The sequence below is a fragment of the Hyaena hyaena genome, unplaced genomic scaffold, assembly GCF_003009895.1.
Source record: "Hyaena hyaena isolate Hyena2069 unplaced genomic scaffold, ASM300989v1 scaffold_302, whole genome shotgun sequence".
NCBI lineage: Eukaryota > Metazoa > Chordata > Mammalia > Carnivora > Hyaenidae > Hyaena > Hyaena hyaena.
Window position 1 is genome coordinate 79977 of NW_024080936.1, and position 26377 is coordinate 106353.

At 54.7% G+C, this 26377-nt stretch overlaps 1 protein-coding gene and 1 non-coding gene across 3 annotated transcripts; both read right to left on the bottom strand.

The window, feature by feature from the left end:
• Positions 1–694: 694 nt before the first annotated feature.
• Positions 695–12676, bottom strand: THEG (theg spermatid protein). 2 transcript variants are annotated; one of them, XM_039247978.1, is made up of 8 exons: positions 12334–12676; positions 11338–11454; positions 11003–11074; positions 10520–10581; positions 9527–9596; positions 8146–8263; positions 4697–4856; positions 695–1097 (listed from the first exon to the last, which is right to left on the bottom strand). In XM_039247978.1, exons 1-8 carry the CDS (start codon positions 12624–12626, stop codon positions 859–861), a joined length of 1131 nt encoding a protein of 376 aa, XP_039103909.1. In that variant the 5' UTR covers positions 12627–12676; the 3' UTR covers positions 695–858. The 2 variants fall into 2 exon arrangements, with proteins under 2 accessions (XP_039103909.1, XP_039103910.1); XM_039247979.1 differs by lacking the exon at positions 695–1097 and adding an exon at positions 4455–4540.
• Positions 12677–14978: 2302 nt separating this feature from the next.
• On the bottom strand, positions 14979–15167 carry LOC120242419. Its single transcript, XR_005531066.1, has one exon. It is a non-coding gene; the product is annotated as a U2 spliceosomal RNA (small nuclear RNA).
• Positions 15168–26377: the final 11210 nt, after the last annotated feature.

Sequence of the window (26377 nt, forward strand, 5' to 3'; positions counted from 1 at the left end):
ATATCTCCCCCGCTGTGGTCAGCTGAATAACAGCTCTCAAAGATGCCAATGTCATTGCCCTGGGACCCAGGACCTCTCACCTCAAACAGCAGAGGGGACCTTGTCAAGGCCCCTGAGGCGGGGGCGACCCTGGGTTCCCGAGGAGCCCAGCGTCCCTACAAGGTCCTCACAAGCAGGAGGCAGAGAGTTGGGTGGGCAGACCCCACGCTGCTGGCCGTGAGGATGGAGGAGGGGCGGTGGGCCAAGGATGTGCCCTCTCTGGAAGCCGGAAAAGGGGGGAGATGGGGCTCCCCGGGGTCCCAGCCAGCGGCAGGGGGTGGGTGGGAGGAAGGCGAGCCCTGCCCACGCCTGGGTGTTAGGACTTCTGAGCCCAGAGCTGTCAGAACAAGTGCGTGTGGTGAGTTAGAGCAGCGCCCCCATCCTGGAGGCTTGGATGGGGGCTGTCTTTCCCAAGCTCTGTGAGTCTCAGTGTCCACCCTTGTAAAATGGACACAAGTACAGCTCCCCTTCACTGGGTCCCTGTAAAGATCAATAAATCATGCAATAGGCATCATCTGGTTTTATTATGGAGGTCAGGTGCATGTGGACACCCAGGAGATTCAGAGGAAATGAGGGAGGGAAGTGGGCATCCGAGAAGCTGCAGAGGGCAGGAGAGAGCGATCTGGAAAATAACAGGGCCATACAAATCGCAGGCTGAATGTAAGCTAAACATTATTATTTTCCTTCTCATCCTCGATTTGGCCATCCACCCTGCCCTCCCGCCTTCAGGCCAAAACACTCAGAGCCAACAACACACAGGGTTAGGATGCACTTGGGTGTTTACTGGGAATGAGATCTGAGAGGCCTGGCCTGGGTCGCTCACACTTTTTTGGTGATGCTCTTGGGGGTGGCTAGCTCATACAAGCGAGGGGATGCCTGAGCCACCAGAGACGCGGGGGAAATGTGGTAGGGGTCGTAGCCCTCGTTGAGGTCTTTGCGCACTTTGGGCTTGGCCAGGGAGACAGTCCGGGGACTGGCCACTGCCTTCTTGGTGACATCCAGCACCTCCCAGCGCGGATCTCGGTCAGGAACACACTGGTCTGACTGGGCCTTAGGCACTGGAGAGGGCAGGAGAGAGGGGCCAAGTCAGGCACTGAGGCCTCAGACGTGTCCCAAGTTCACAATAGATGCACACAACGTGGCCCATCCACCTGCCAGAACACCACTGGGCCGCGAGCAGGACAAGGCGCCCCCACTCGCCACCCCGCGGACAGACCCTGAACACACGACGCTCAGGAAGGGAACCAGACACGAGACGCCATGTGGGGTGTGAGTCCACGTGCGTGAAACGTCCAGAACAGGCTCCTCCATGGACAGGAAGGGGGGGCTGGTGGGGCCAGGAGGCAGAAGGGGTGTGACTTCTAAGAGGGACGGCGTTTCTCTTTAGGGAAATGAAAATCCTAAAATTGATTGTGGTGATGGATGCACAACCCTGTGAATTTACTAAAAACTTTTAAAAGTTTTGTATGTATGCTTTACTTTATTTTTTTACTTAGGTATGTTGAATTGTTCGCTTCAAAAGGGTGAATTGAAAAGAAAAAAAAAATATTTCAAATGGCCACAGGTCCCAGACAGGGGCACACAGAGCAGCCAGCCAAAGGAGGGATCCTAGTGGCCGAGGGTGAGGAGGGTGCCTGGCCGGCCCCTTCACCTCCTCTTCCCTGCTCTGATGCCTCGGTGGGGAGGGGGCAAGCAGACGGGTGTGGGAGGCACCTCCTCTCCCTGGCTGCTGCTGCACGCCTGGTGGGGGCACCAAGGGCAGCTCTCCAGGCGAAGGGCCCCCTCAGGACTCGGCACCAGCCTCCTGGCTAAGGCTCCGCTGGGCTCCAGCTGGGCCTTCTCAAGACACACAGCTTTTTTTTTTTTTTTTTTTTTTTTTTTTTTATTTATTTCTAGGAGAGAGAGAGAGAGAGAGCGCGTGAGCAGAGGAGGGTCAGAGAGAGAGGGAGTCACAGACTGAAACAGGCTCCAGGCTCTGAGCTGGCAGTCAGCACAGAGCCCGATGCGGGGCTCGAACCCACGAACCGCGAGATCATGACCTAAGCGAAAGTCGGACGCTTAACCGACTAAGCCACCCAGGCGCCCCAAGACACACAGCTTTCTGCACTGGGCGCATGGCTTCCACCAGCCACGTGTGACTACAAAGTGCCTGATTGGGGCTGCAGCTTTATTTGATTCAGTTCTAATGAAATCAAACAGCTCATTCAGAATAAGTGATAGGCTGATTTTAATTTCATTGAAGTAGCCACACGTGGCCAGTGGCTGCTGTTGAGGACTCACGGCTCTCAAGAGCAGAGGCCTGTGGCTCAGCCAGGCTCCCTCGTCTCACCCCCAGCACAGGCCGGAAGGCCCTGCTGGTCTGCTCCCCCTACCTCCGCCCCCCCGCCCCCCCGCCCCCCGCCGCACATGGCCTGTCTGGGGACTGGAAGAGAGCGGTCACCGGTGGTCACTGCCTTAGCCCTGGGTCTGTGTGAGCGTCGAGACTCTGGGGTTGGAGGGATGCTACAGCCTCCTTTCCACACCTCTGTGGCCCAGGGCCTGTGTGCAAATGGAAACGGGCCATTTGCTTTCTCAGCAGATCAACCCCAGCTCAGTGGAGAGACCCCCGGTAAAAGAAAACGGGGTCCCTCCCACCAGGCAGGCACAAGTCCACGTGGGGCCTAGGCGGGGCAAGGTCACTAGGGCTGGACAGAGCTGTGCCCGGCAGATGACCTGTGAAGCGACCTGCCCAAAGAGAAAGGCTTCAGTGCTCCTTAGGGCTGGGAGGACCATGCCCAGACCCAGGCTTCTCTGAACGCTGAGAATTCAGGAGCACTCACGCCATCTTGACATCTGGGCTCTCCAACTCTGCCGAGGACATCTTGACAGTGGTGACAGCATCCTCTGCCACACGGCACACCGTGGACACGCACAGAGAAGCAAAGCAGCCACGGACTATGCCCACACCTGCCACACGTGTGCTGTGTCTCTCCTTAAAGTGCTGGTCACAGCGTCACAGCCATTGGCGGGTACAAGTCTGCTGTGTGAACAACACGGCCTCATACCACCCTTCCAAACACAACACACACACGTGTGTTTATATGTACATCTGAAACATGGATGCACAGATACACAAGTGTGTGCACAATTGCATGCATGTTTATATTCCAGATGTGACAGGAATGTGTCACGGTGTGTGACAGGGACAGAGAGACAAGATGGCCTAATGCAGTGGTGCACATACATTCTCACGTGTACATTCACTTAACTGTTCATTTAATGAATATTAAGGGAATGGATAAACGAATGAACAAAGAATCCCATAAGCACAGTTAAGAGAGACAGATCAAGGAAAGGTTATTTTGCCATGTGCTCAACAAAGGATTAGTGATCATCTTATATAAAGAGCTGCTCTAAATCAATAACAAAAAAAAGGGAAATAGGAAACTAGGAAAATGATAGAACAGAGTGAACCAAAATAGCCAGTCAGTCTCGCTGGTGATTATGCGCTTTGACACTGTGGGCCTGGCACGTAACAGACACAGAAATATACTGTAAGCTGTGTTAGGTGACGGGCCCTGTGGAAAAGAGCAAGACGAACAGTGTGGGAGTTCCCAGGCGCCCAGAGGTGGGCTAGCTTGTGGGGCGAGACAGGGCACTGAGGGGCCTCACCAGGGGAACCGAGGGGAGACCAGCCCTGTGGGAGGCGGAGGGGCAAGCCCTGCAGGCACCAGGGGAGGGCCTTCCAGGCGTGGGAAGGGCCGGCGGGGAGACACAAGGAGAGAGGAGTCAGGTCAAGGAAGCCAGGGGACAGGTCACAGGGTCCTGTGCGCACTGACAGAGGCAGGATCCCCGGGAGAGACATGAGCAGAGAAGGATGGAATCTGAAACAGAAAGGGTGGCGCCCAGGGTCAGGCCAGAGGCTGTTGCTCTGGTCCAGGGGTGGACGATGGGTGTCACAGGGCTGCGGGGGTGGAGGCAGCGTGGGAATGCTCGGAAGGCAGAGCCCACAGGACGTGGGGGGTGCTGTGGGAATGCTGGGCAGGGAGAGTGTCTGGAATGGTGCACGCAGGTCTGCATATACACGTGGCCACATGACTCCAGATCTGTGTGTACACTGTGTGTGCACACCCAGAAGGAAACACACCAAACTGGATTATCTTTGGTTGTGGGACTCCTTCTTAGTTATGCTCCTCTGCGCCATCCAGTTGCCTACAGTTCCTGTGTGGTGCTTTTGTCGTTGGGGAGCCAGGTACACATTTGTTTTAGTGGAAAGGGGAAGAATCAGGTAGATGTCATTTTAAAGCTGTCCTTGGACCTCAGCTTGGCTCTTGGGTTGGTGTCTGGCCTCGCGCCCCACCTTGCTCTCCTGCACCCGCTTGTCCTTGCCAGGAGACCCAGTCAAGCCACACGCCCTCTCGGTTCTGCTCCTGGGGAGTGGTCCCCTCTGCCAGCCCCCAGGGGAGCCTGCACGGGCTGCACTATGAATGGTCCACAAGTGTCTGGACCAGTGGTGTGCAGTCTGGGGAGAAGATGAAGGAAAGGGGGAAGTGCAAATCTAGAAGAGGCAGGCCTGGACCCAGGTCTTATGACTGCCCCCCTCAACTCCACAGCCCACAGCCAGTGGGGAAGGACACAGGAGCCTGATAAGGAGCCGAGCCCCAGTAGGACTACTTACTGGCCAAGTGAAGGAGGCGATTGTAGTCTGACATGTGTGGCGTGGGTTTTGGCATGGGGTCCCACTCTTCCAACAGGGTGGCCGGGGCCCTAGGCTTTGCCAGCTGTAGGATCCGTGTGCTGGGGATGGCCATCTGGGCTGCCTTGGATACATGAGACACCTAGAAACAATGACAAGGGAAGAATAAAACAGTCCATGATTCCTCATAGGCCCCTGAGTCAGAAAGACCCCTTTAGTGTTCTAAAAAAAAAAAAAAAAAAAAAAAAAGGATTGGGAAGTTCAGCAGAGGATTAGTAGCTATCATATGTAAAGAGTTCCTTTAAATCGATAACCAAAAAATCAATATGGGTTTTTATGTTTTATATTACCGGGCTAATCATACAGGAGAGGAAACCTAAATGGTGGATAATCGTCTCTGTTGACCAGGGAAATATAAATTAAAACAACAAAACATTACTCCATGCCAACAGACTTGGCAAAAATGAAAAAGCCTGAAAAAATTACCACGCCCAGGCAAGAATATGGGAGGAGAAAAATGTTCATGCATGGCTGGTAGAACAGTAAATCAGTACAAACACTTTGGAGAGCATTTGTCTTTCTGAAGTTGAATATGTGCACACTTGAAGACCACCATATAGAGAAGCCTTACACCAGAGCACAAGGAAATGAGTGATATTCACCGTGGCTGGAATATCATAGCAAACAGTGGGAAGCAACCGGGTTGTCTATCAGTAGGGGACTAGGTAAGTCAGTCACGCTGTACTCTCCACCAGGTGAAACAGTGTTTCTATATAAATCACATGCACTGATCTAGAAAACAAATATTAAAAGGAAAGCAAGAAAGTTAAGATGCCATGTATGCATATGGCTATGATTATAGTTTATGCGTCTATATAATAATAAGGTTTAAAATGATGGATATGAGGCAGAGCCAGAAAGAGCGGGGATGATGGAGAGGAAAACCCTGGCAGACATTTCACTGAGAAACTTGACCCACTTGCTCCATAGATAACTTCTTAGTGTTTTCCAGAGAGTCCAAACACAGCCACAATTGTCTGCTTTGATACTGTACATCAGCCTACACAAACGCAGCACCTAGACGGAGCTCCGTCAGCTGATGGCTAATCATTGTCTGCCCCCGCCCCCCAAAAAGCACACACAAGCATACTCTTCCCAGGCTGCCCTCTCTTTAGTATATGTCCTGCCCCCCTTCTCTCCTGGACTAGTCCCCCAGCCGGCTCCTGCACATGTGCAAACAGTCTGCCTGCAAATGAATCAAAGGGTGGGAAAAATAACGTTCACGTCTGAACGTGACCAAAGGAGAAGATGAACAGGCCACTTCCGCTGCCTCTGGAGAGGGAGGAGGAAGCAAGGGTCATTGTCGAAATGTCTTATCCCTTACAGAGGAGGAGTAGGGCTAAATAAGCCTGTCAAAATGTCGGAGTAGGTCCAGGAACGCTTGTGATTGGTGCCAGTGTATTTGCAATGTCACACGTCACACGAAAGCCCTCTGCACAGTACAATTTTAGCAGGAACCTGCTTGGAAGCAGGGGTTGGCTGAGATGACCTCTAAAACTTGAGTCCCTTTCCCCTTAAAATTGTCTGCCTTAAAAATCACAGATACTACTCCTATCAAAGACATCTTGGTGTTTACAATGTTACATTCCATCCAACCCTCCATTTCCTCTCTCCTTCCCACTCCCTGCCTCCCCCTCCTCCTTCTTCCCCCATGACTGACACGGCTCAGGCCTGACTGCTGAGCTGGACATGAGCCCAACGCCAGGCCTGCCTGGAGAGGTGGGCAACAGGTAAAGATTCACCTACCCACGCCTTTGACGAACACTGATTCCCATTCTGCGCCTCGCCTACAGTAGGACAAGCTCCGGATACTGCCGTGAGAAGCGAGAGAGATGCGCTCCCTGTTCTCAGGCTGCCCAGAGTCTGGCAGGAGAACCACCTGTCCAGCCAGAGACTGTGCTGGGGGCTGGGAAGCTGGCTGACGGTGGGCAGGAACAGGAGGGGTGGAGGAGGAGAGGAGGGTTCTCGAGTACGAAGGGGCTGCGTGTAGATGGCAGACGAGTCCCTAGCAGCAGGGCCTAAGTGGGTAAAGGCTGGAGGACATAAGGTAAAGGCTGTTGACGGACCTGCAACGTCGCCCAACAAGGCAGGCGCGCGAGGGAGGCAGGCAGGGGGCACCAAGCCTTGCGGAGGCCTCACTCCTCGGCCTGGGGATGTGGACTCTCCCAGGGACTGGGCCGTGCCAGGGTCAGGTGCACAGAAGGGAGGAGGGGCAGGGCAGGAGCCCAGAAAACAGCAGGTGCATCTCCAGGTAAGAAGTGGGTGGGACCGGTTGAAAGCACAGTCCTTTGCCCTCCTTTGGATCCTGGTTCAACCAAATTGACCATAAAAGGCCTTTTTGGGGACCACTGGAAAAGTGAACACAGACTGAGAATTCTGATATTAAGGTATTATTGTTAATTTTTTAGTGTGATCATGGTTATTATGGTTGTCAGTTAGAAGTACATGCTGAAGTGTTTGTAAGAGAAACGGTATGACGTCTGGATTTATTTTTAAACATTTGGGGGGGGGCTAGAAAATAACCATGTGGGGGCGCCTGGGTGGCTTAGTGGGTTAAGCGTCCGACTTTCGCTTAGGTCATGATCTCGCGGTTCCTGGGTTCGGGCCCCGCGTCGGGCTCTGTGCTGACTGCCAGCTCAGAGCCTGGAGCCTGTTTCAGTCTGTGTCTCCCTCTCTCTCTGACCCTCCCCTGCTCACGCTGTCTCTCTGTCTCTCTCCTAGAAATAAATAAAAAACATTAAAAAAAAAAAAAAAGAAAGAAAATAACCACGTGAAAAAATCCATCAACATACTCTTTAATGCACATTAAAACCACCGTGAGATACCAGCTTCAAGGCAGCTTTATTTGTGATAGCCCAAACCGGGAAGCAACTCAGACGTCCTTCAGTGGGCGAGTGAATATAGAAGTTGTGGTCCATCCGTGGGACGAAATATGACTCAGCACTAAGAAGGCATGAACTGCTAACATGCTCAAGAATCAGATACATTAGCTGAGCAGCGAGGGCGGCTGCAAGCTCATTCCCGGCACTGCAGAGAATCAGAAGCGTGGGAATGGAGGTCAGTCTGGCCTTGCCAGCGGCAGCCTTCTGAGCGGGCAGAAGACCAGGCCCTCTGAAATGGGCATGCTGATGCCCACATTTGAGCGGAAGGCCTGGGCTCCACCCTGAGCCAACGTGAGTGGGGAGGGTTGTCCCTGAGCAGGCTTCAGGCAGAACAAAGCTCTGTCCTGAGCAGACACTGGTGAGTCCTGTGTGTTCAGCTGAGCGTTGACGTACAGGCCACTCTGGAATCTGTCCATCCTTTCTGCTGCAGACCTCCGGCCCCCAGCCCACGGTTGAAGGGGGCGCTCCAGAGGAGACCAAGGCACCTACCTCAGACATGTTTATGCTCCAAATGTTGTTCCGGATCCTCGGAGTAGCCAGTTCCCTCAGGCGGTTAGAAGCCTGGTATTCCAGGGTCGGGCGAGGAATGGGCCAGATGGAGGTGGTCCTAAGGGACATCCACATTTGAGACACCAGCCCGACCAGGGGCATGTCTGTGTGCTTCTGTGTGTCGTCATCTCTTCTCAACCCATCTCTGATTCAGGGGATAAGGGGCAGCCTCCTGGGGCAGCAGAGGGCTCTGAAAACACCTCCAGGAAGGGATTCATTAAACAATCCCCAAAAGAAGGTTCCTCAGTGTTCTCAAGGATAGAGCTACCCTCTCCCAAGGTCACCCCAGCTCCACGTGCAATGGCTGTCTTCCCATACCGCACTTCCCTGTCCCCCTCCAGGTGACAGCACCTCCCAGGGCCTCTTCCCCACACCCCCGTCAGCGGGGTCAGGAGAGAGGGATAAAAGTGTGTGTCCCACACTCGCCACAGGAAGCCGGGGAAAGTGCACTTGGAGGCCTGCACCTCCTTAACTCATGTCAGCTCTGCCTGTGCCCCTGAAATAAAGCCATGTTTCATCTCTCTAAGACAGACTCTTCATCTTTTCTCATCTCCGAGGTTGGAATGCAGCTTATAAATGCCGTCAGCGAAACGTCAGAAGCTCCCCTGCCTGCATGTGCTCTGACACAGTTATTGGCACTGAAATGGCCTCAGCTGAGTTATGTGCATTCTTGGATTTACAGGTATTAAGTCTAATTGTAGTTTGCGTTATCTTCAGATTACACTATGATGCAGCATTAAAATGAAAAGTTACTGTCACAAAGACAGGCGTAAAGACAGCGTGTGGAACTTGTCAACATCTCTGAGTCAAATAGTGATTCAAAACATTCAGACACATTTCAGCTAATTTATTTTGATTTTTATTTTCCCTTTTATGTGCATAAAAATAGGTAATTAAAATCTATATCTAAATAACTCTAAAGATCACTTTTAACAAACATGAAAGTTTTAAGTGATAAGAAGGAATTGTGTTAAAAGTTGTATGTAAAGTAATGCCTTAGGATTGCTAGCTTTTTGGGGCCAAAAAAAATCCGTAATGGTGATAAGTAACATTTACTGAGCACTTGCTAGGTCAGGCACTATGCTAAGTACCTTTTGTGGATGATCTCCTCCTCCACCCATCCCACAGGTGGAAAACTGTGTCTCAGGAGTCAAGACTTGGGCCCATGGGCCTGCAGCTGGGGATAGCTCTGCCCTGTTTGAAGTCAGGTCATCTACTCCTAGGACCTAGACTCTCCCCATGCTACACCCTGTCAAGGGAAGGGGGAGGTTTTTTGCCACACTCTGCCTTCAGGGTGCCCACCTAGCCTTCCTTTCCTTACCTGTTGTTGTTGAAATACTCCGAGTAGAACCTTTTAGGTCGAGCTAGTTCCTCTACTCGGCGGGTCACCGCTATGCAAAATAGGAAACAGACCCAACTTAAAAACCTGCCCACTCTCAGGGGTTTCCTTCTTGCTGAATCTAGCGTTCCACTGGCTACAGCAAACGGCACAAGATGAGGCACTGAGTGCCTAGAGAGCTGAGCACCAGTTATCTTGCAGAGGAGTGACTTTTGCTGCCCCCATCCTGGGGACAATGGTCTCAGGGGCCTGAAGCCCCTTACTCAGGACGCACAGGATGGGAGCAACAGGGCTGGAATGGGAGCTCAGGCCCATCATCAGTTCCTCAACAGAGCTCAGTGTGGCTCCAACAACCCACTGGCTGGGAAAGTGGATTTTGGCCTGCAGTTAGTACAGGCCTAGGGTTTACAGGGGCTTCATGTTCACTGTGAGAAAGATTCTAAACCCCCAAGAAAGAACCTGCTGTATTACTTCTCTCCAGGAAGAGATTTCTTGAAATGTTTTATTTGAAGGGATCCACTTCTCTCAAAAAGTATGGAAAACATTGCAGAAGAGAAGGCAAAGAGTCTTTTAGTAAATTTAATATTATCCCCCATTTTGGCTGTAGTGCAAATCGGGATTCCCCCTGGAGAGTCTGCTCCATACCCCTCACCCCAGGACCAGCCTCCTGAGGCTCTGGCTCCTCAGCGAACTGAGGCCAGAGATGAGACACCTGGGGGAAGAGGGTTGGGGGATGGGAAGGAGCAGTAGGGAATTCTAGCCTAAGGTTAGGGCTAGGGAAGCCCCAAGGTCTCCTTAGTTGGAGCTAGGCATGGGTTGGAGTGGAATGGGGGTGACCCAGCCCCAGAAGGCCAGGGACAGCATGTCACACAGGGTGGTCAAGCACCAAAGCTGGGACAAGAGCCACCTCTGGCCAACCCCTGAGCTAGGTGACCCCTGATGGAAAAGTGGAGGTGGTGGTTGGGCTCAGCCTACCTGGTACTGTGATTGTGAGGGTGGTATCTTCAAGAAACCTCTCCGTCCAGTACACAGAAGGCCTGGAATACACCGAGGCGTGGCTCAGGATGAAGGAAGCCAGGGCACAGTACAGAGACAGTGAGGCACAGGCAGGGTGGTTGGAGGAGGGAGGAAGGGAAGACAAGTTGAGAGGATGTGGAGAGGGGCAGGTCAGAGAAGCACGTGGGAAATGTAGTTTATTCTGAGCTGGGCTGATGTTCAGAGAAAGGGGAGGTGGAAAACCAAAAGGTGCAGCTAAGGGCAGAGCCCAGGGGCCTATCACAGGAGCAGACCCACTCCTTGGCTGGGTGGACTGGCGTCCAGAACACCAGAGTTGAGTTGGGGAAGGCCCTTGGGGTAAGGAAACCCTCCCATCAGAGGGCCTTTTCCCCCAATCCTTGCCCCTGGAGAGGAGGACAGATCCCCCTGTGGCGGGAGATGGAGGGGCTCCCTGGGACTCACCAGTAGACACAGAACTGCAAGTTCCTCTGGCACGGGGTCACCCAGGCATAGCCCTTACAGCAGCACCCCATCCTGTGATGAGAGGGCCCAAGCCCCTGCCTTTGCTCTGTGGCTCCATTCGCTCAAAGGCCTCACTGTCCTTGGGCCGGTTCCCAGAGGCCACCCCAGTCTCCGGAACCCTGACTTCTCGCCTCCCTCTGTATCTGCCCCCAGGTCATCATGTGAGTCACAGAGAGCAGTGGGGCCGGGGCTAGCCCGGGGATTCACGTGGGGCAGGGTGCCCTCCTTGTGGGCCCCCGCCCCCTGCCTCCAGTGAGGCTTCCCACACACCTCACCTGTCTTTCAAGACTTGCCAGTCGGTCTTGGGCTTTGCCAGCTCAAAGACCCTCCTCCTCCTCTTCCTCCTTCTGGCTGAGGAGGCCCTGGGGAGCCTCTGGGTGATGGACAGCCGTCTTTGGGAGAGGGGAGTGGTAAGCGGGTAGGGGGTCCCGCCCAGTGAGGCTCCTCACCCTCAGAAGGGGCCTCCCTGGGGGCGGGTCTGGCGTCGCAGACCCCTGGGTGGAAGTCTTAACTCCCAACCGGCCAGACGTGTGACCCCATCGGGTCACCGCCAAGCCGCCCTCTGTGAAATGCAAGAGACCTGTTTCCGGCTCATTAAACCTCACGAGCGTGCATTAAGTGCCCACTGTGTGCCAGGCCTCCGGAAACCCGGGGCCTGGGAGGGATTGGAGGTCCGGTGCGCAGACGCCCGCCCGGGCGGAAGCCCTCCCTGAGGCCCCTCCCGCCGGCCTGCGCCACGGCCGGGGTGTGTGTTTACACACGAGCTCCGTGGGAGCGGGGGGGGGGGGGGGGCCCTGCGGGGCGCGCGGGGGGAGCACGCGGGTCCACGGAGCTGGCCCCCGGCCCCCCCCGCCGGAACCGGCTGCGGCCGGGGGCGCCCAGCGCGGGGTCCCGCAGGCGAGCGGAGCCCCTGCTCCTTCCAGGGCGCCACGACCCGCCAGGTCCCCGCAGATGCTCAGGCCGCCGATCACCGCTGTCCCGGAGCCGGTGCTCCTGGGCGCCCCAAGTGCTTCCGGGAACTTGGGGCACTTGGAATGGTTTCAGCTTCCGAGCGGGGAGACGCTCCCCGTTTCTTTCTCTCTCTGACTGAGCCTCCACTCCTGACTTCTCAACTTTTTTTTAGGTTTCGGACGCTAACCCACCCACCACCTGGACAGGGCTGTGTTTGCTGTCTGCCCCCCAGGCCACGCCCGGGCCGCGGCAGGGGCACATGGGGCCAAGGTGGGGCCGCTGCGCTCCCCCCACTGTCCCTGCCCCCGCTGCAAGCCCACCTCATCTCGGGGATGTCCTCCTCGGCATCTTTCTCCGGAACCCTCTCCAGCTGCGCGAGGGCCTCCTCCGGGGCCCTGGGGCCAGGCAGCTCTTCCCCAGTCACCTCCTCTGGGAGGGTCTCCTCTTCCTGGTCTTCAAATCTCAGCTCCTCATCACCCAGGTATGTGGGGGCCTCGGTCCCTCCGCTACTGGACCCTGCTCCCTGCACGCCCCGGGCATCACTGTCCTGTCCCCAGTGGGGCCTGCCTCCCGCCTCCGAGCTGTGGAGCAGACTTTGCCGGTGATCCCCCATGTGCCGGGGCCTCCCCAGTCCTACAGCCTCGCTCCCCCAACACCCAAGTGTGTCTGTGGCCGTGGTCACCCAGCAACGGGAGAATCGCCCACCCGCATTCTCAGGGTCCACATTCCATTCCCAGCAGCTCTGCCCCTCCTCCGGGGGGTGGGGCTCTCCCACGAGGTTCTGGAAGGGGCCACTTACCTCTGGACCTTAGCGCTCTCTGTCTTTTCCTGGCTGAACCAGGACTAGTACCTGACCCCATCCCACATTTGTTCTTAGTAAGAAGCTCCATTTGTGCTCAGTTCAAGGAGCCAGTGCTGGTGGCTGTACCTTCCCATAACTGGTTTAGGACTGAGACCTGAGGGGGAAACCTGAAAGGGGCTTCTGGGAATGGTTTCCTCTCTCTTAAAAGGACACATAAGGAAAAGGTCCTATCTCTTCTTCTCGGCTGCGGTTGGGACTATCCGTGATGTCAGGAGCACAGGCACTCATCCTGTGACCGTGAGGCCTGTTCGTCTGAGGACAGCAAGCTGCAAGACAGGCCTTGGCGGTGGTGCCGAGCCTCTGAACTTGGCAAGCCTGGAGTCTCCTGTGTGTCTGGGCTTCCTGTCACTTGACAGTCAATTCTCTTAGCTTTGAGTTGTAGCTGGGTCTCCTGTCCCTTACAGCCAGAAGCACCCTAACTGATACACATTCTTTGAGTCCCAACACTTCTAGAACTAACTTCAGCTACAGCTGTTGTTTCAAATAGGCTTTCTTATCCATCAGCACAAAATGGCTTGTTGTGATCATGGAAGTGTTCCCGCGACCCCAGCACACTCCCCAGACTCCAGCTTTGGAGACATCTTTCCAGGCCATCCAAGCAACTGCCCTGCCTCACTCCTGCCCAGCATGGCTTTCCCTTTCTTTGCTGGCTGTTTCCTGCTCATTGGATAAGACACAATTCCAGCGTTCCCTCCTTTGCCCCGCCCTGCTCCCCCCCCCCCGGTCCTGTTCTGTTCTGTTCCCCCCAGCAGAGGTTGGTCATCTAAAGGACCCAAGTGAACCCTCCCTGTGCAAACCATCAGGTTGCAAAGTCCTTTCCAGTTCTCCATGCTGCCTCCCTAATGCTTTGCCTCACCGTCACCTGAAGTGGCCTCTTAAATAATGCCCCCCCCCCAAAACGCTTCTAAGGGCATCTGGTTCAATCTGGGAGGCCCTTGGAAAATCCCCTTCATTGGCCTGAAGTGTCCTAAAATCTCACCTTGCACTCAGTGATTTTTTTTTTCCCTCTGGAGTTCAATCTGACCAAGACCCACAGGCACCTTCCACAAAGAGATCAAGTCCATGTTGTTGCAGTTGGAGGGACCCACCATCACTGCAAAGTTCTGTAGGCAAGATGCTTGTTCAGAAACGAGGCTGCTTTAATGGGGGTTGGGGAGGGGCAGACGAGGTGAAGGGAATTATTGACACAAACCTCCAGGTATAAACTCAATCGGTCACAGAAAAGTACGGGGGTTAGGGGGTAGAATATAGTGATACTGTAGTAACATTTGGTGACAGTGACACTGGGTAACGTATGAGATTACCTAACCCCTATGGTCGACACCAGAAACAGATATAACATTATATGTCAACTACACTTCAACAATAAAAATTATTTTGGGACACCTGGGTGGCTCAGTTAGTTAAGCGTATGACCTTGGCTGGGGTCATGATCTCGCGGTTCGTGAGTTTGAGCCCCACATTGGAATCTGTGCTGATGGTCCAGAGCCTGGTGCCTGCTTCAGATTCTGCGTCTCCCTGCTTCTCATTTCCTCCCCCACTTGCACTCTCTCTGTCTCTCAAAAATAAACATTAAAATTTTCTTTAAATATTAAAAATTATTTTTCCTTTTTTTTTTTTTTTAATATTTTTATTTATTTCTAGGAGAGAGAGAGAGAGACAGCGTGAGCAGGGGAGGGTCAGAGAGAGAGGGAGTCACAGACTGAAACAGGCTCCAGGCTCTGAGCTGGCAGTCAGCACAGAGCCCGACGCGGGGCTCGAACCCACGAACCGCGAGATCATGACCTGAGCGAAAGTCGGACGTTTAACCGACTAAGCCACCCAGGCGCCCCAAAAATTATTTTTCTTTTTTTGGAGAGGGGGACGCATATGACACAGAGAAGAGACAGAGGTATGAGGGGTGGGGGGGTAGGCCGGGACTTTCTTGTGGTGGATGGAGTGTGGTGAGGCTGATCCTGATGGCCACAGGCACACGGGTCTGCTGGCCCAGGATGGTGGACACGTGCAGCCCCACATGGAGGGGAGTCCCTCGGCGCTCACACCAGGAGGGCTAAAGCCAGGACTCCTGCCCCTGATCAAGACCTCCCACACTGCCACCTGCCCCCCGCCCACATCCCCCAGAGGTTCTGCAATATCAGGTCAACGTGCAGAGTGGACGGAGCAAGCTCCTGTTCCATCTCCCTGCTCCCAAAATCCATTTAATATATTGTCCTCGGATAGAGGAAGTATCACATGTTAAACAGATAAGAACAGATGCTACAACTGATCTTAGCCAAAAGGCTGAGAAGTGATCAAAATTATTTTTGAAGTCCACTTCCCACCTAGAGACAGCTCATTAAACCTGCTTCACATGAAGTCAAGTCCATACGGTGAAGGCCAGGCGTTCCGTTGGGCTCACAGGAGGAGCAGGGTCTCCAGAGCCAGGCACACACACGACTCAGGAGACGGTGCTGAAGAGGCCGGGACTCCACCAGCTCTCAAGGAAGGGCCGGACAGTCCGTTTCTCTGCCCAGCTTCCTGTGGAAAAGCAAGAAAGTTCACAGCCAAAGAGCTGAAGCCAGGGTGGTAACCTCTGGGTATGCATGATGTTTAGAACAAAGAGCAAAGGGGGACCAGAATGGGCTGAGGTGGGTGGAACTTGGTGGCCGGTGGAGGGGACAGCAGGCGGGGGAGAGGAGGGTGTCTGGCCATGTGGGGTCGGGACCTGGGCTAAGCATAGGGCAGAAACGAAAATTGGATCCTATTGGACTCTGTTTCTAGTGCTACGTAAGCAACCCCAGCAAACGTAGAGGCTTCAACAATAGAAATTCATTACCTGACAGTTCTGGAGGGTCCACGGCGGGCCCCACAGGGCTCAGACCAAGACGTCAGCAGGGCTGGAGCCTGCCAGGGAGGGTCCGTTCCCTGCTCCCGTGGCTGTGGGCCTGAGGTCCCCACTTGTCAGCAGAGGGCAGTCCTGGCCTCCAGAGGCCCCGCAGCGCTGGCCGGGGCCCTTCCTCCCCGTCTGGCCAGCAGCGAGGCCTGCCTCTCCCCTGCTCCTTCTCATGTCCCCGGTCTCAGCCGAGAAAGAGCCTCGGTTGCTAAGGACCAGGCGACAAATCAAGCCCACCTGGATAACCCAGCACAGGTGCCCACCTCCAGGTCTGTAGCCTTAATCCCATCAGGACGCTCCCTTTTGCTACAAAAGACACTGTGTTTCCAGCTTCCCGGGATGAGGATGTGGACGGCGCTGAGGCTACTGTCCTTCCTGCCACGCCCGCCTCACACCACACACACATATCAACTCTGAATGGCTTCAGGATTCGAACGTCAATAAGAAAGATAGTAAACCAAGAGTAAATAGGAAGATGACATGAAGAGACGTTTCACAGAAAACATGAACAGATGACACTCGGTGTCACAAATAATCGGGAAAATGAAGGGAGAACTAATAAGATCACATTTTACATCCATTCAATTGGCAAAACTTAAGACTGACCAGTAAGATGTTGGAGGGAATGACCTCTCTGAGTGATTTGGCCTAACTTTGGAGAACAATTTGGGATCCAGTCATGCAGTTGCATGTTGGTGACAGCCAGCGGCTTCCCTCAGGGGACTCTCCGGGACCTGGGCGGCGGGAGGGCTGTCCGAGGTCGGGCACTCACAGTGCGGGGAAGTGGGGGGGCCCCCAGGAGCGCATTCGCGGGGAAGCAGAGGAGGACCCGCTGGGGGACTCGTGAAGGGAAAGGGCGCCTGTGCGCCCACGAGCCGGCGGTGCTGGTGGGGATCGTGGGGGGCAGGTGGCGGACTCCTTTCCTATCCTGGGATTTTAGGGTGGTCTTTATGTGAGGAAAGAGCGAGCGCCCCAGCGGGCGGCCAAACAGGAAGTGAGACACAAGACAGGGTCCACAGGACACTCACTCGGATTCCGAACACAGGAGAGGGCGGGGGGCCGAGGAGGGAGGAGAGAAACGAAGGAGAGGCGCGATGACCAGCGCTGCTCCCCCAAACTGCCACCACCTAGTTTTCAATAACTTCAAACTAAACAGGGCCTGTAGCGAGAAGACAGCCCATACAGCTACTCACTTCAGAATGAGGACGCGGCGCCTGCGGGGCCCCAGTGCCGGCCAGAGCCCGGCGGGACCCTGCCTGGACCCGGCGGAGGCCCGAGGGCGCGGCGGGGGCCCGAGGGCGCGGGAGGCGCAGGGGCGCGGCGGCCCTTCCGCAGGGAGACGCGGCAGTGACACGGCGGGGCCACCAGAGGTCGCCCCTGTCAAGGGCATGTCGGGCTATACGGGAGCCTGGAGGTTGGAGCCGGGGGCTCTGCACCCCCACCGCCTCGAGGCCCCGCCCCAGTCTTCATCGCTCATCACCCTTTCCTCCGGGAGGAAACTTACTCAGGGAGGCAAAGTCATTGCCTAAGTCTGCACCGGACTCAAACACACAGCGTTGGGCACGAGGCTGCCTCAGGTGGTGCCCCCAGCCAGGACCACATTCGCGAAATTCAGTGGTGACTGGAAATGCCCGGACCTAAGACTATAGATGAAGCGGGTAGCTTCCTCGGGCTGAAGTAATCTCCCTAAAGACCAGCCACAACTATGCTCTCCCCTCACACAGCAACCTTCTGTGGCTCCCCCCTTCTACAGAATATTTCCCAAAGCGGGGACACAGACTGGTATCTTCAAGGTGCCTGCAGCGGGATACAGGCCCAGAGTTCAGTACCATCAAATAAGGTGGTGACAAATCACTCCCGCAGTTCCTGAATTACGATCCTTCTGGGCAGCTCTAGAGGAGAAGCTCAGCTCGCAGCTAGCCAAGGTTGGACTTGCCCAGTTCCGTTAACCCTTTCTTAACCAAAAGAGAGCAGGCCCATGTCTGGGGGGTGGGAGGTAATAAAGGCTGGAAGTTGAGAACCTTACTTTGTTCTTACTGCTGTGTGTTTACATACCTTGTTTCTGGTTTTGTTCTGTGGTTGTTTCAAAATAACCTTCTAGAAAAGTTGCAAGAGTGTACTGAGAACCACCATGGACTTTTCACCCAGATCCACCAACTGTTAACAGATTGACACATCGTGTTATCATTCTCTGTACGTAGGTTTTTTTCCCTGAACAGCTGAAGACAGTTACAAGCATCACTCCCCTTTACCCCTGAAGGCTCAGCATGTATTTCTAAGAAGGAGGATGTTCTCTTCCCTAACCACAGCACGGCTATCAAAATCTGGGTAAAATGTATCATTGTTACAACACTGTCAGCTCATCAAGAATTCTTACCCAACTTTCACAGATAGTCCCAACAGTGTCCTTTTCCACTATTTTTTTCTCCTGGCTCCAGAGTCAGTCCAAGTGAGGCAGCATATTTATGAGCCTCTTTGGTACCCTGTCCTCTGGGACAATTCTTCACTCTCTTTCGTGACCTAAACAATTTTGAAAGTTTGGGCCAGTTGGGTTACAGTGTCTGGATTTCTCTAATACGTTTTGGAGATCAGTGAAGGGATGTGCGTTTTGGCGAGAATCCCTCAGCAGGTGCCGTCCAAAGGCATGTGGAGTGGACACATCTCATCGCTGCTGGCGCTGACCTCCATCCTTGACTCCGGTGCTTCGTCCAGGTTTCTCCGCAGTAAAGTGCCATGTCCTCCCCTTGAAATTAATAAGTAATCTTTTGAGAAATACTTTAGGGCCATTCAAATACTGTTTCCTTTCATCAAACTCTCATCCATAACTTTTACAACTTCTTTCTTTTTATGGCAAGTTGTGCTGCTTTCCCATTTACAGAGAGGATACACTCTTTTTTGTACAAATTTACTCAGGTAACAGACACATGTCAATGTGCTGACATAAAGAAATTCATCCAGCCGTAAGAGCGCAGGTGGGGTGGCCAAAGTAATGAAGTCATGACAGCCACTCAAGAGTGATCGGGACACAAATGCCAGGTACTGTCCTCCAGCTGAGCCTCCAGGCCCCTTTCCCGAAATTCCTCCTGCTCAGTGGGAACATCTGTCCCCAGACTACGGGCTTCCCAGTGGCACTTCCCAACACTGGCTTTGGGGAGGTATGAATGGACCTAGCACAAGCTGCTGGGGCCCCCTTCCCCATAACACCCGGCACCTGGGGGCATCTATGAATCTCCTGCAGCTGCTATAACAAATTGCTCCAAAGGTAGTGGCTTAAAACACCACACATTTATTCTCTTATGGTTCTGGGGTCAGAAGTTAACTCGGTCTCACTCGGCTAAAGTCAGGGGGTGGGAAGGGCTGGTTTCCTTAGAAGGCTCCAGGGAAGAATCCCTTCGCATAGATCCAAGAAGCCTGGCAGGGATGTGGGTGACGATTTAAAGAGGAGCCACATCAAGGAGCCACCACTACCACCAGTACCATCACTGTCACAGACTGGAGCAGAGGCTGCCTGAGGGCAGCGGGGACTTCAGCGGGCCTGTCCAGAGAGCCGGAGCCACAGAGGTGGCACTGCCTAAAGCCAGAAGAAAGGGGCAGGGCAGAGGGTTCTCCAAGGTGTTGAGTTTTCTCCATAGTACCGAGCAAGGCAGGCTGGGGGGCGGGGACCAGGGTGCAGATGGGCCAGCGACCGGCACTTGCCAGCAGTCCAGATCACATGCTCTGCTCTGTTCAAGGAAACCTCAGTGATACTGAAATCCTAAATCCTTCGCTGCGTGGTAGGGTCGTATTTTGTTACAATGATTAGGGGAGCCTGGGTGGTTCAGTTGGTGAGTGTGTCTGACTCTTCTTGGTCTCAGCTCAGGTCTTGATCTCAGGGTCATGAGTTCAGGCCCCGTGCTGATCGCAGGGTAATGAGTTTAAGCCTACTTAAAATAATAAGAATAATAATAATAATATTAAACGTGTCCCCCATGGTTCCATATTTTCCAAAACTTTGTGACTATGGGAAATCAATTATACAGGGGCCCCGATGCTTCACCTGCCCTCTACCCATACCCTTTGCCACATGACTTTGGAGGTCTTACTCTGATACAGACTATATTTCTCTGCCCCATGACTGGCTTTGACAAGCAGAAGGTGGAAGATGTGGCTGTGCCTGTCCCAACCCTCGGGTGTCTCCATGTGCCATTGCTATGAAAGCGAGCCTGCTGGAGGGTGAGCGACACGTGGGGCACAGCTGAGCACAGACAGCACAGACAGCGCCCTCTACTGAACGCCACATCCCAGGTGTTGTCGCTGTCTGCCTCACCGTGGTTCTGTAGCAAAGCCGAGGGATCTAGAGCCCTTCCTCCCTCTGGGCGGTTGGACCATGAAGTATCCATCACATCGTGGAAGGGACGTTCCAGGCAAGACAGACACAGGCTTCTGATCCCCCACCTCTGAAGTGCAGAATGCCGTCCAGTCCCTGTGAAGATGCAAGGAGCAGACATATATGATGGGCAAACTTCCTTACCCTACCCTCACCTAAGACTAAATAAAGTCCTCCCAAATGGGAGGGGTAAGTGAGCGGGCATCGAGTCCACACCGGGGGTCCTGGGAAAGGTAGCCCATGAGCGCTACCCACCTACCCTCCACCGAGGTGCCTGTGGGATGAGACTGGGGTCGGCTGGGACTTGCTTGCTGAAGGGCCCTGGAGGAGCTGGTATGGGGGCCCCCCAGGCTGCTGCACATTTTACTAAGGTATAACAGGGCTTCTTGGTTTCGGCACTGGACATGTGGACGGTTCTCCAGGGGTTGGGGGAGTCCTGGGCACTGTGGGGGCTGAACAGCATCCCTGGCCCCACCTACCTGGTGCCGGGAGCACCCCATACATGACCCCAGACATGGCCCCATGTCCCATGGGGCAGGTGAGGACTGACGTGTGGGTGAGGCCTGGTGCAGTGGGTCTGACCAGCAGGGTGAAGTTCATGCTGTCTGCTCTCGTCTGAAATAGAAAATCATCCTTCACACATGCTGAACAAGCTTTGACCCTGAAGAAGATGCTTGTCTTGGGTTTGATGTCTCTGACCCCAGTGAGGACAGTCTGTCTGTTGTCACAGATTCAACGTAGTTTCACAGCTGTGACAAAGACCTAGCAGGTCCACGGCTTATTGAAATGGAAGATTACTTCTCTCTCACAGGTCTGAGTCTGTGCATTGCAGCTCAAGAAAGAGGGGGAAGGGGAGGATGTGCCCCCTGCCCTGGGTCCTGCACTTTACTTTTCAGGGCTGAATAGCATCTATCCTGATACAGAGTCTGACGGATTTCACAACAGACCACACCCAAGCGAGAGCTCCTGAAGCCCCCAGACCCTTCCACCTCCGCTCCCTTCCTCCAAGAGAATAACCATTGTTCTGCCTTCTGTCGTCGTACAGTACTTTTCTCTATCAATGGAACCCTTCAGTATTCATGTTCATTTGTGTCTGGACTGTATAGCTCAGAATGGCATTCGTGACATTGCTCTGTTTGCATTGCTGTGCAGGGTTCCACCGAGTGAACACACCAAGTTCCCTCACCCATTCCACTGATGGTAGGACCTGGGGTGGCTTCCAGGTCCTGCAAAGGCACACCGACTCTTGCTCATACCCCACTGGCTGGACCTTAGTCACATGGCTACACTGGGTTGCAAGGGAGACTGGGAAATGTAGTCTTTTCACACGCGCGAATACACACACACATACACACACACACACACACACACACACAGCTAGAGATTCTGTTTCAAGGGCATTTAAGAGGCGGCTAGCATTCTCCTCTGTGGATGCCTTCAGCAGCCAGCAACAGAAAATCCTGCCTCAAATGGGCTTAAGCAATAAGGCAACATATTATCTCTCCCCAAAAATGGCTCCCGGACACTTCCCAGCAAGCCTCCTTACTCAGAGTCTCCTGGACTGCTCTCTGCTCTGCTGCTCTGTGATCCTCTGGGTTCTGCTACTCTTTGCACTGTATTCTTCCTCACATGGGCACTAGTATGGCTGCAGCCACTCCGGAAGTCTCATCATTAAGCTGCCACGGCCACAGGCACTGGGCAGCGAGGAACCCTTCTGCGGCAGCCAAACAGCCCCAAAGGTGTTCTCCTCCGAATCCCCAGCACCCGTGAATATATTATGTTGTGTGACAAGGGGGATCAAGGTTGCAGATGGGATTAGGGCTGTGATTGGCTGACCTATGAGTGGGGAGATTATCTGGGTGGGCTCCATGTAATCATAAGGGTCTTGACAAGCAAACGCAGGAGGTGAAAGAGAGACAAAGCTCAAGAGTTGGCAGCATGAGGAATCAGCCCACTTTGCTGAAGAGATACCAGCAGAGGACGGCAGCGGCTTCTAGGAGCTCTCCCACATCTCCCTGGCCAGGAAGGGGTTACATGCCCATAACCAGTCCCCAGCAAAGAACTGGGACCCCAATGAAGATTTGTGCCAGCACCAGATAGAATGGGCTTCCCTGAGTCACACCGTGGGTAGTGGACACCCAAAGAGTAGCCAGGCTCCGTCCCCAAGGAAGGGGACTGACAGGTGGCTGACGACCAGCAGCGTCTGCCTAGCAGCATGAGAGGCTGGAATAAGAGGAGGCATCCTGTGCACAGAGCAATAATGGAGACTCGCAAAGCAGGGGACGCCTGCAAATCGACACCCTCCGTGGAATGGTCATCACAGAAGACAAGACACCTACCGCCTTGCCCAGCAAGGTCTTGCTAATATATCTAAACCCTGTGCCCACAGGAATTTAGACTCTGCTCGTACTGGCTTGAATTGTGTCTCCCCAGAAAGACATGTTCAAGTCCCCAAACCCCTTCCACACCAGTGATCTGAGGAACTTCACTCTTTGTGGTCTCCAAGGCTCCATGAACCCTGACCCAGGGCAAGGACCGTCTCCAAGCGTGGTAGGGGGTCCTCTTCTGCCCCCTCTGGGCCCTCGTCTCCCAGGCTGCTCCCCAGGAGGCACAGCCCCGGCTCCTCTGAGCTGTTGCCTGCTGACCCGGCTGCCAGAATCTGTTGCCATGGCAACCTGCTCGGTACCAAGGCCCCTCAGTGGGACATCATTGGAGCAGCTGGTGACATTTTAATACGGACAGTGTGTTAGATATGAGTACTGTATTGATGTGAAAGTTCCCAATTGTGATAACCGTGGTGGGTTATAAAAGAGAATCCTGGGTTTTAGAAAATATACGGTGATGTGTTGAGTGAAGAGACATTACACTTCCAGTCTTAAATGGTTCATAAAAGTGCATCTAAATATAAGTATACACATACAGATAACGGATAGATATAGACACAACACAACAAAGCAAACAGGACGAAACGCAACAACTGGTGACTCTGACCAGAGTCTGCAGGAGTTTTGGTATTAACCTCGAAATTTTCTGCAAATTTGCAATAGCAGCAAAATTAAAAGTTATGAAACCAATATCCAAAGTGCAGAGTGCTGGACCCTCCAACTTGGCTCTGCAGGCCCAGACCCTGGACTGACCGGCAGCTGAGGACAAGAAGACTGTTCCAGTCCCGACTCCCAGAACCTGTGACTGAGACCTTCTCTGGAAACAGGGAGCTGGGAAATGAACTTGAAACAAACAAGGTCATACTGGAGCAGAGTGCCCTAAATCCAATGGCTGGTGTCCTTATAAGAAGAGAGACTGAGGACACGGACAGACAGAGGTGGAGAGAGGAGGGACGTGTGTGCAAGCCAAGGACACCAAGGGCTGCAGGTACCACCAGAGTCTGGGGGAGGGGCCTGGGACAGATTCTCCCCCGGGGCCCCCCGAAAATGCCAGCCCTTGCCGACACCTTGATCTCGGAATCCTGGCCTCCAGAGCTGTGACAGACTAGGTCTCTGCTGCTCTGTCCGGTGACGGTTGGTACAGCAGCACAGAAGACAACTACTGAGGGCACCCGAGGCAAGGCAGTGGGGGTGGCTCCCTCGCCTCCCTCAGACCCGCTCAGCCCGTTGGGGAGCCCCGGATCCAGATCCAGGCATTTCCAGAAGAGCTGGCCATGGCCCTGGACAGGCATTTATTCACATCCACCTTATGCGTGCATTGGGCACCTACTCAGTGCACACCCCGCACACCCCGGAAGAGTGGGGACTGGGCAACCCTGACAAGAACCTCTGCCCTCCGGGAGCTGACCTCTGAGGAGATTATCACGCGCAAGGGAAGTGAGTCACAGCACTAGGAGGGCAGAAGGAGGGCAGAGACGCGAGGCTGGCCGCCTGCCAGGAAGGGGACTTGGAAAGAGGTGAAGGAGGTGGGGAACACGCACCAGCAGGGACGCAGCCGGAGTCAAGGGCCAGAGCGGAGGTGCACTGGAGCACAGAGGAACAGTGAGGCCAGACTGGGGTGAGGGGGCTGAAGAGGGGGTAAAGGGGACCCCATGACATTGGGGCTGTGACTTTGCAGGGCTGGCCCACCACCCTGCGTAAGGGTAGACATGTGCCAAGCGCACACCTGACCTCCCACCTCCAGGCAGCCACCCAAGTCTCCGGGAACACATGCATGAGAAGCTTCCCTGGCCTGCAAAGGGCGTGCGCACAGGGCGGGCACGTGGTGGGGCCCGTGGCCAGGCAGGCAGCCGCAGCCCTGCTAGAGAGTCAGCAAGAGAGAGAGCCCGTGTGACTGGGAGGAGGCCTGACCCCTGCGCCCCATCTGGCTGACTTCTCAGAGGAACCCAGCATCTTAGAGTCTTGGGGACCATTCCATGCTCATTCACTCCACAAATTTTGTTGAGCACCTGCTGTGAGCCAAGCACTGGTCTAGGCCTGGAAAGTCAGCAAGGAGGCAGTCCTGGCCGCCCAGAGTGCTAAGAGAAAATGAAGAAGAGCAGGGGGAAAGGGAGTGGGAGCAGCATTTGGGATGGACGGCCAGGGAAGGCCTCTCCTCTGTGAGGGTCCTGTGGGGATCAGGAGAAAGAGTCCAGCAGGCGGGCAGCGGGCACAGCCCCCGCTCAAGCCCTGGGGCCAGACCTGCCTTGTTGGAGGAATAACTGGGGGCGAGGGGGGACCGTGTGGGCTGGAGCAGAATGAGTGACGGGGAGGGGAGAGAGGCAGCGGTCGGGCAGGGTCCTGGGGAGGCAGGGCCACCAGATGCCCAGGGGAAGGTGCTTTCTCATCCGCTCTCACAGACACTTCAGCCTGCGGGGTTAGTTGCTAGCCTGGGGACTCACAAGCGGCAAACAGACAGACGAATTCTATCTCCAAGGCCACACTTTATCGCCCTGGAAGGCGTTGACTACTTTTGCTTCACCGTGAGCTCAGGATTTGTAAAATTTGAGTCTCCTTTGAAGCAGCTTTGCGCTCAGATAACTCTAAGACACACACTGCATGATCACTGCGTATTTGAATGAGGTTTATGCTGTGAACGTTTTGAAAGTTTGACTTTGCCACTGCCCCAGCCCCAGAGCCGACAGCAAGTTTAGCACCTTATTGTACACATGGGAAAACTGAGGGCAGGGCAGAGGGTGCTGCCCACGGTCCTCTGGGGAGCTGAGGGAGCCAGGGCTGCCGTCCACGATTTGAGTGGCCTCCCTGACTTCCAGGAATAAAGAGGAGGCTCTGTGGTTTGGCAGAGGGAGCTGACGTAGGGCTGGGGATGAAAGGGTGGCCTTATGCAGGGACTCAGGGATTAGGGAGATAACCAGGAGAGGAGCCCAAGAGCCAGTCAGTGGCTGGCAGGGAGTGGGGAGGAGTCGGGGAGGGGAAAAAAAAATTAATGTGTCACCATGGCAACATGGGCACCCAGGGCCCGGGGCTGGGGGCTGCCTGGGACTTGCCCCCAGGCAGCCGCTGAGCTGGACCGCAGTCTCCTCTCCTGACGCCCACTGCAAACTCGACCGTCCCCAGAACCACCCTCCGGCGTAGTGATTCTCCGGGAGGGAGTCACAGAACCCACCGAACACACAGGAAAGCCTATACCAGGGAACGGGGCCAAGGGAGTGCACACGGGCAGAGTCCGCAGAAACCCCCAAGCTGGCCTCCTGCCACAAATGGCCAGACCCAAGACTGCCCGCCTGGCTGAACTCCAGCTCCAGCTCCACGGATTCGGGGACCCAGGGCCCCACTTTAAACCACAGGCATCAGCTCTGCCACAGACCCCTCCCAGCGCCCCTGGGGCAAGCTCAAATGCCCAGCCAGGCAGCGGCTCTTACCAGCGCCAGGTCTGGGCCGGGTCTGGGTGCACCCAGGTTTGTGCGAGCTCCAACCTTCCCCAGCCCCCAACGGCAGGGGGTGGAGCACAGAGTGCTAGGAGGACACTGAGTCACAGAGAAGGGGCCACTTCAAGCCCAGGCAGGGCCTGAAAGGCAGGGGTCCCACCTCCCTGAGAAGGAGCCTGTGGGGGTGTGGGAAGGCAGCGTGGCTGAGCTGGGAGACTTGGGGTCTGCACCCAGCACTGCTTGGAATTGCCTCCCTGATGCCTGCCAGCTGGATTTACCTCCCTGTGCCTCGGTTTCCCCATGTGTCAGCAGACTCTCCGTAAGCTTCGGTGGGTCATCCTTCTCACCCATTATGGGCTGATTAGGTGGCCCCTGCGCGGTATGCATCTATAGCAACCCTGGAGGAGCGTCATGTCTCCAAAGTACAGAAGGAGAAGCGGCCCCAGCCAGCC

What these genes read in the sequence shown, in the direction of transcription:
- THEG (XM_039247978.1), bottom strand. Translation starts at nt 12,626, where the DNA reads ATGGGGGATCACCGGCAAAGTCTGCTCCACAGCTCGGAGGCGGGAGGC. An exon ending in GGAGCATAAACATGTCTGAG is followed by an intron (nt 4,857 to 8,145) that starts GTAGGTGCCTTG and finishes CATTGTTTCTAG; the next exon opens with GTGTCTCATGTATCCAAGGC. An exon ending in TCGCCTCCTTCACTTGGCCA is followed by an intron (nt 1,098 to 4,696) that starts GTAAGTAGTCCT and finishes TGCCCTCTCCAG; the next exon opens with TGCCTAAGGCCCAGTCAGAC.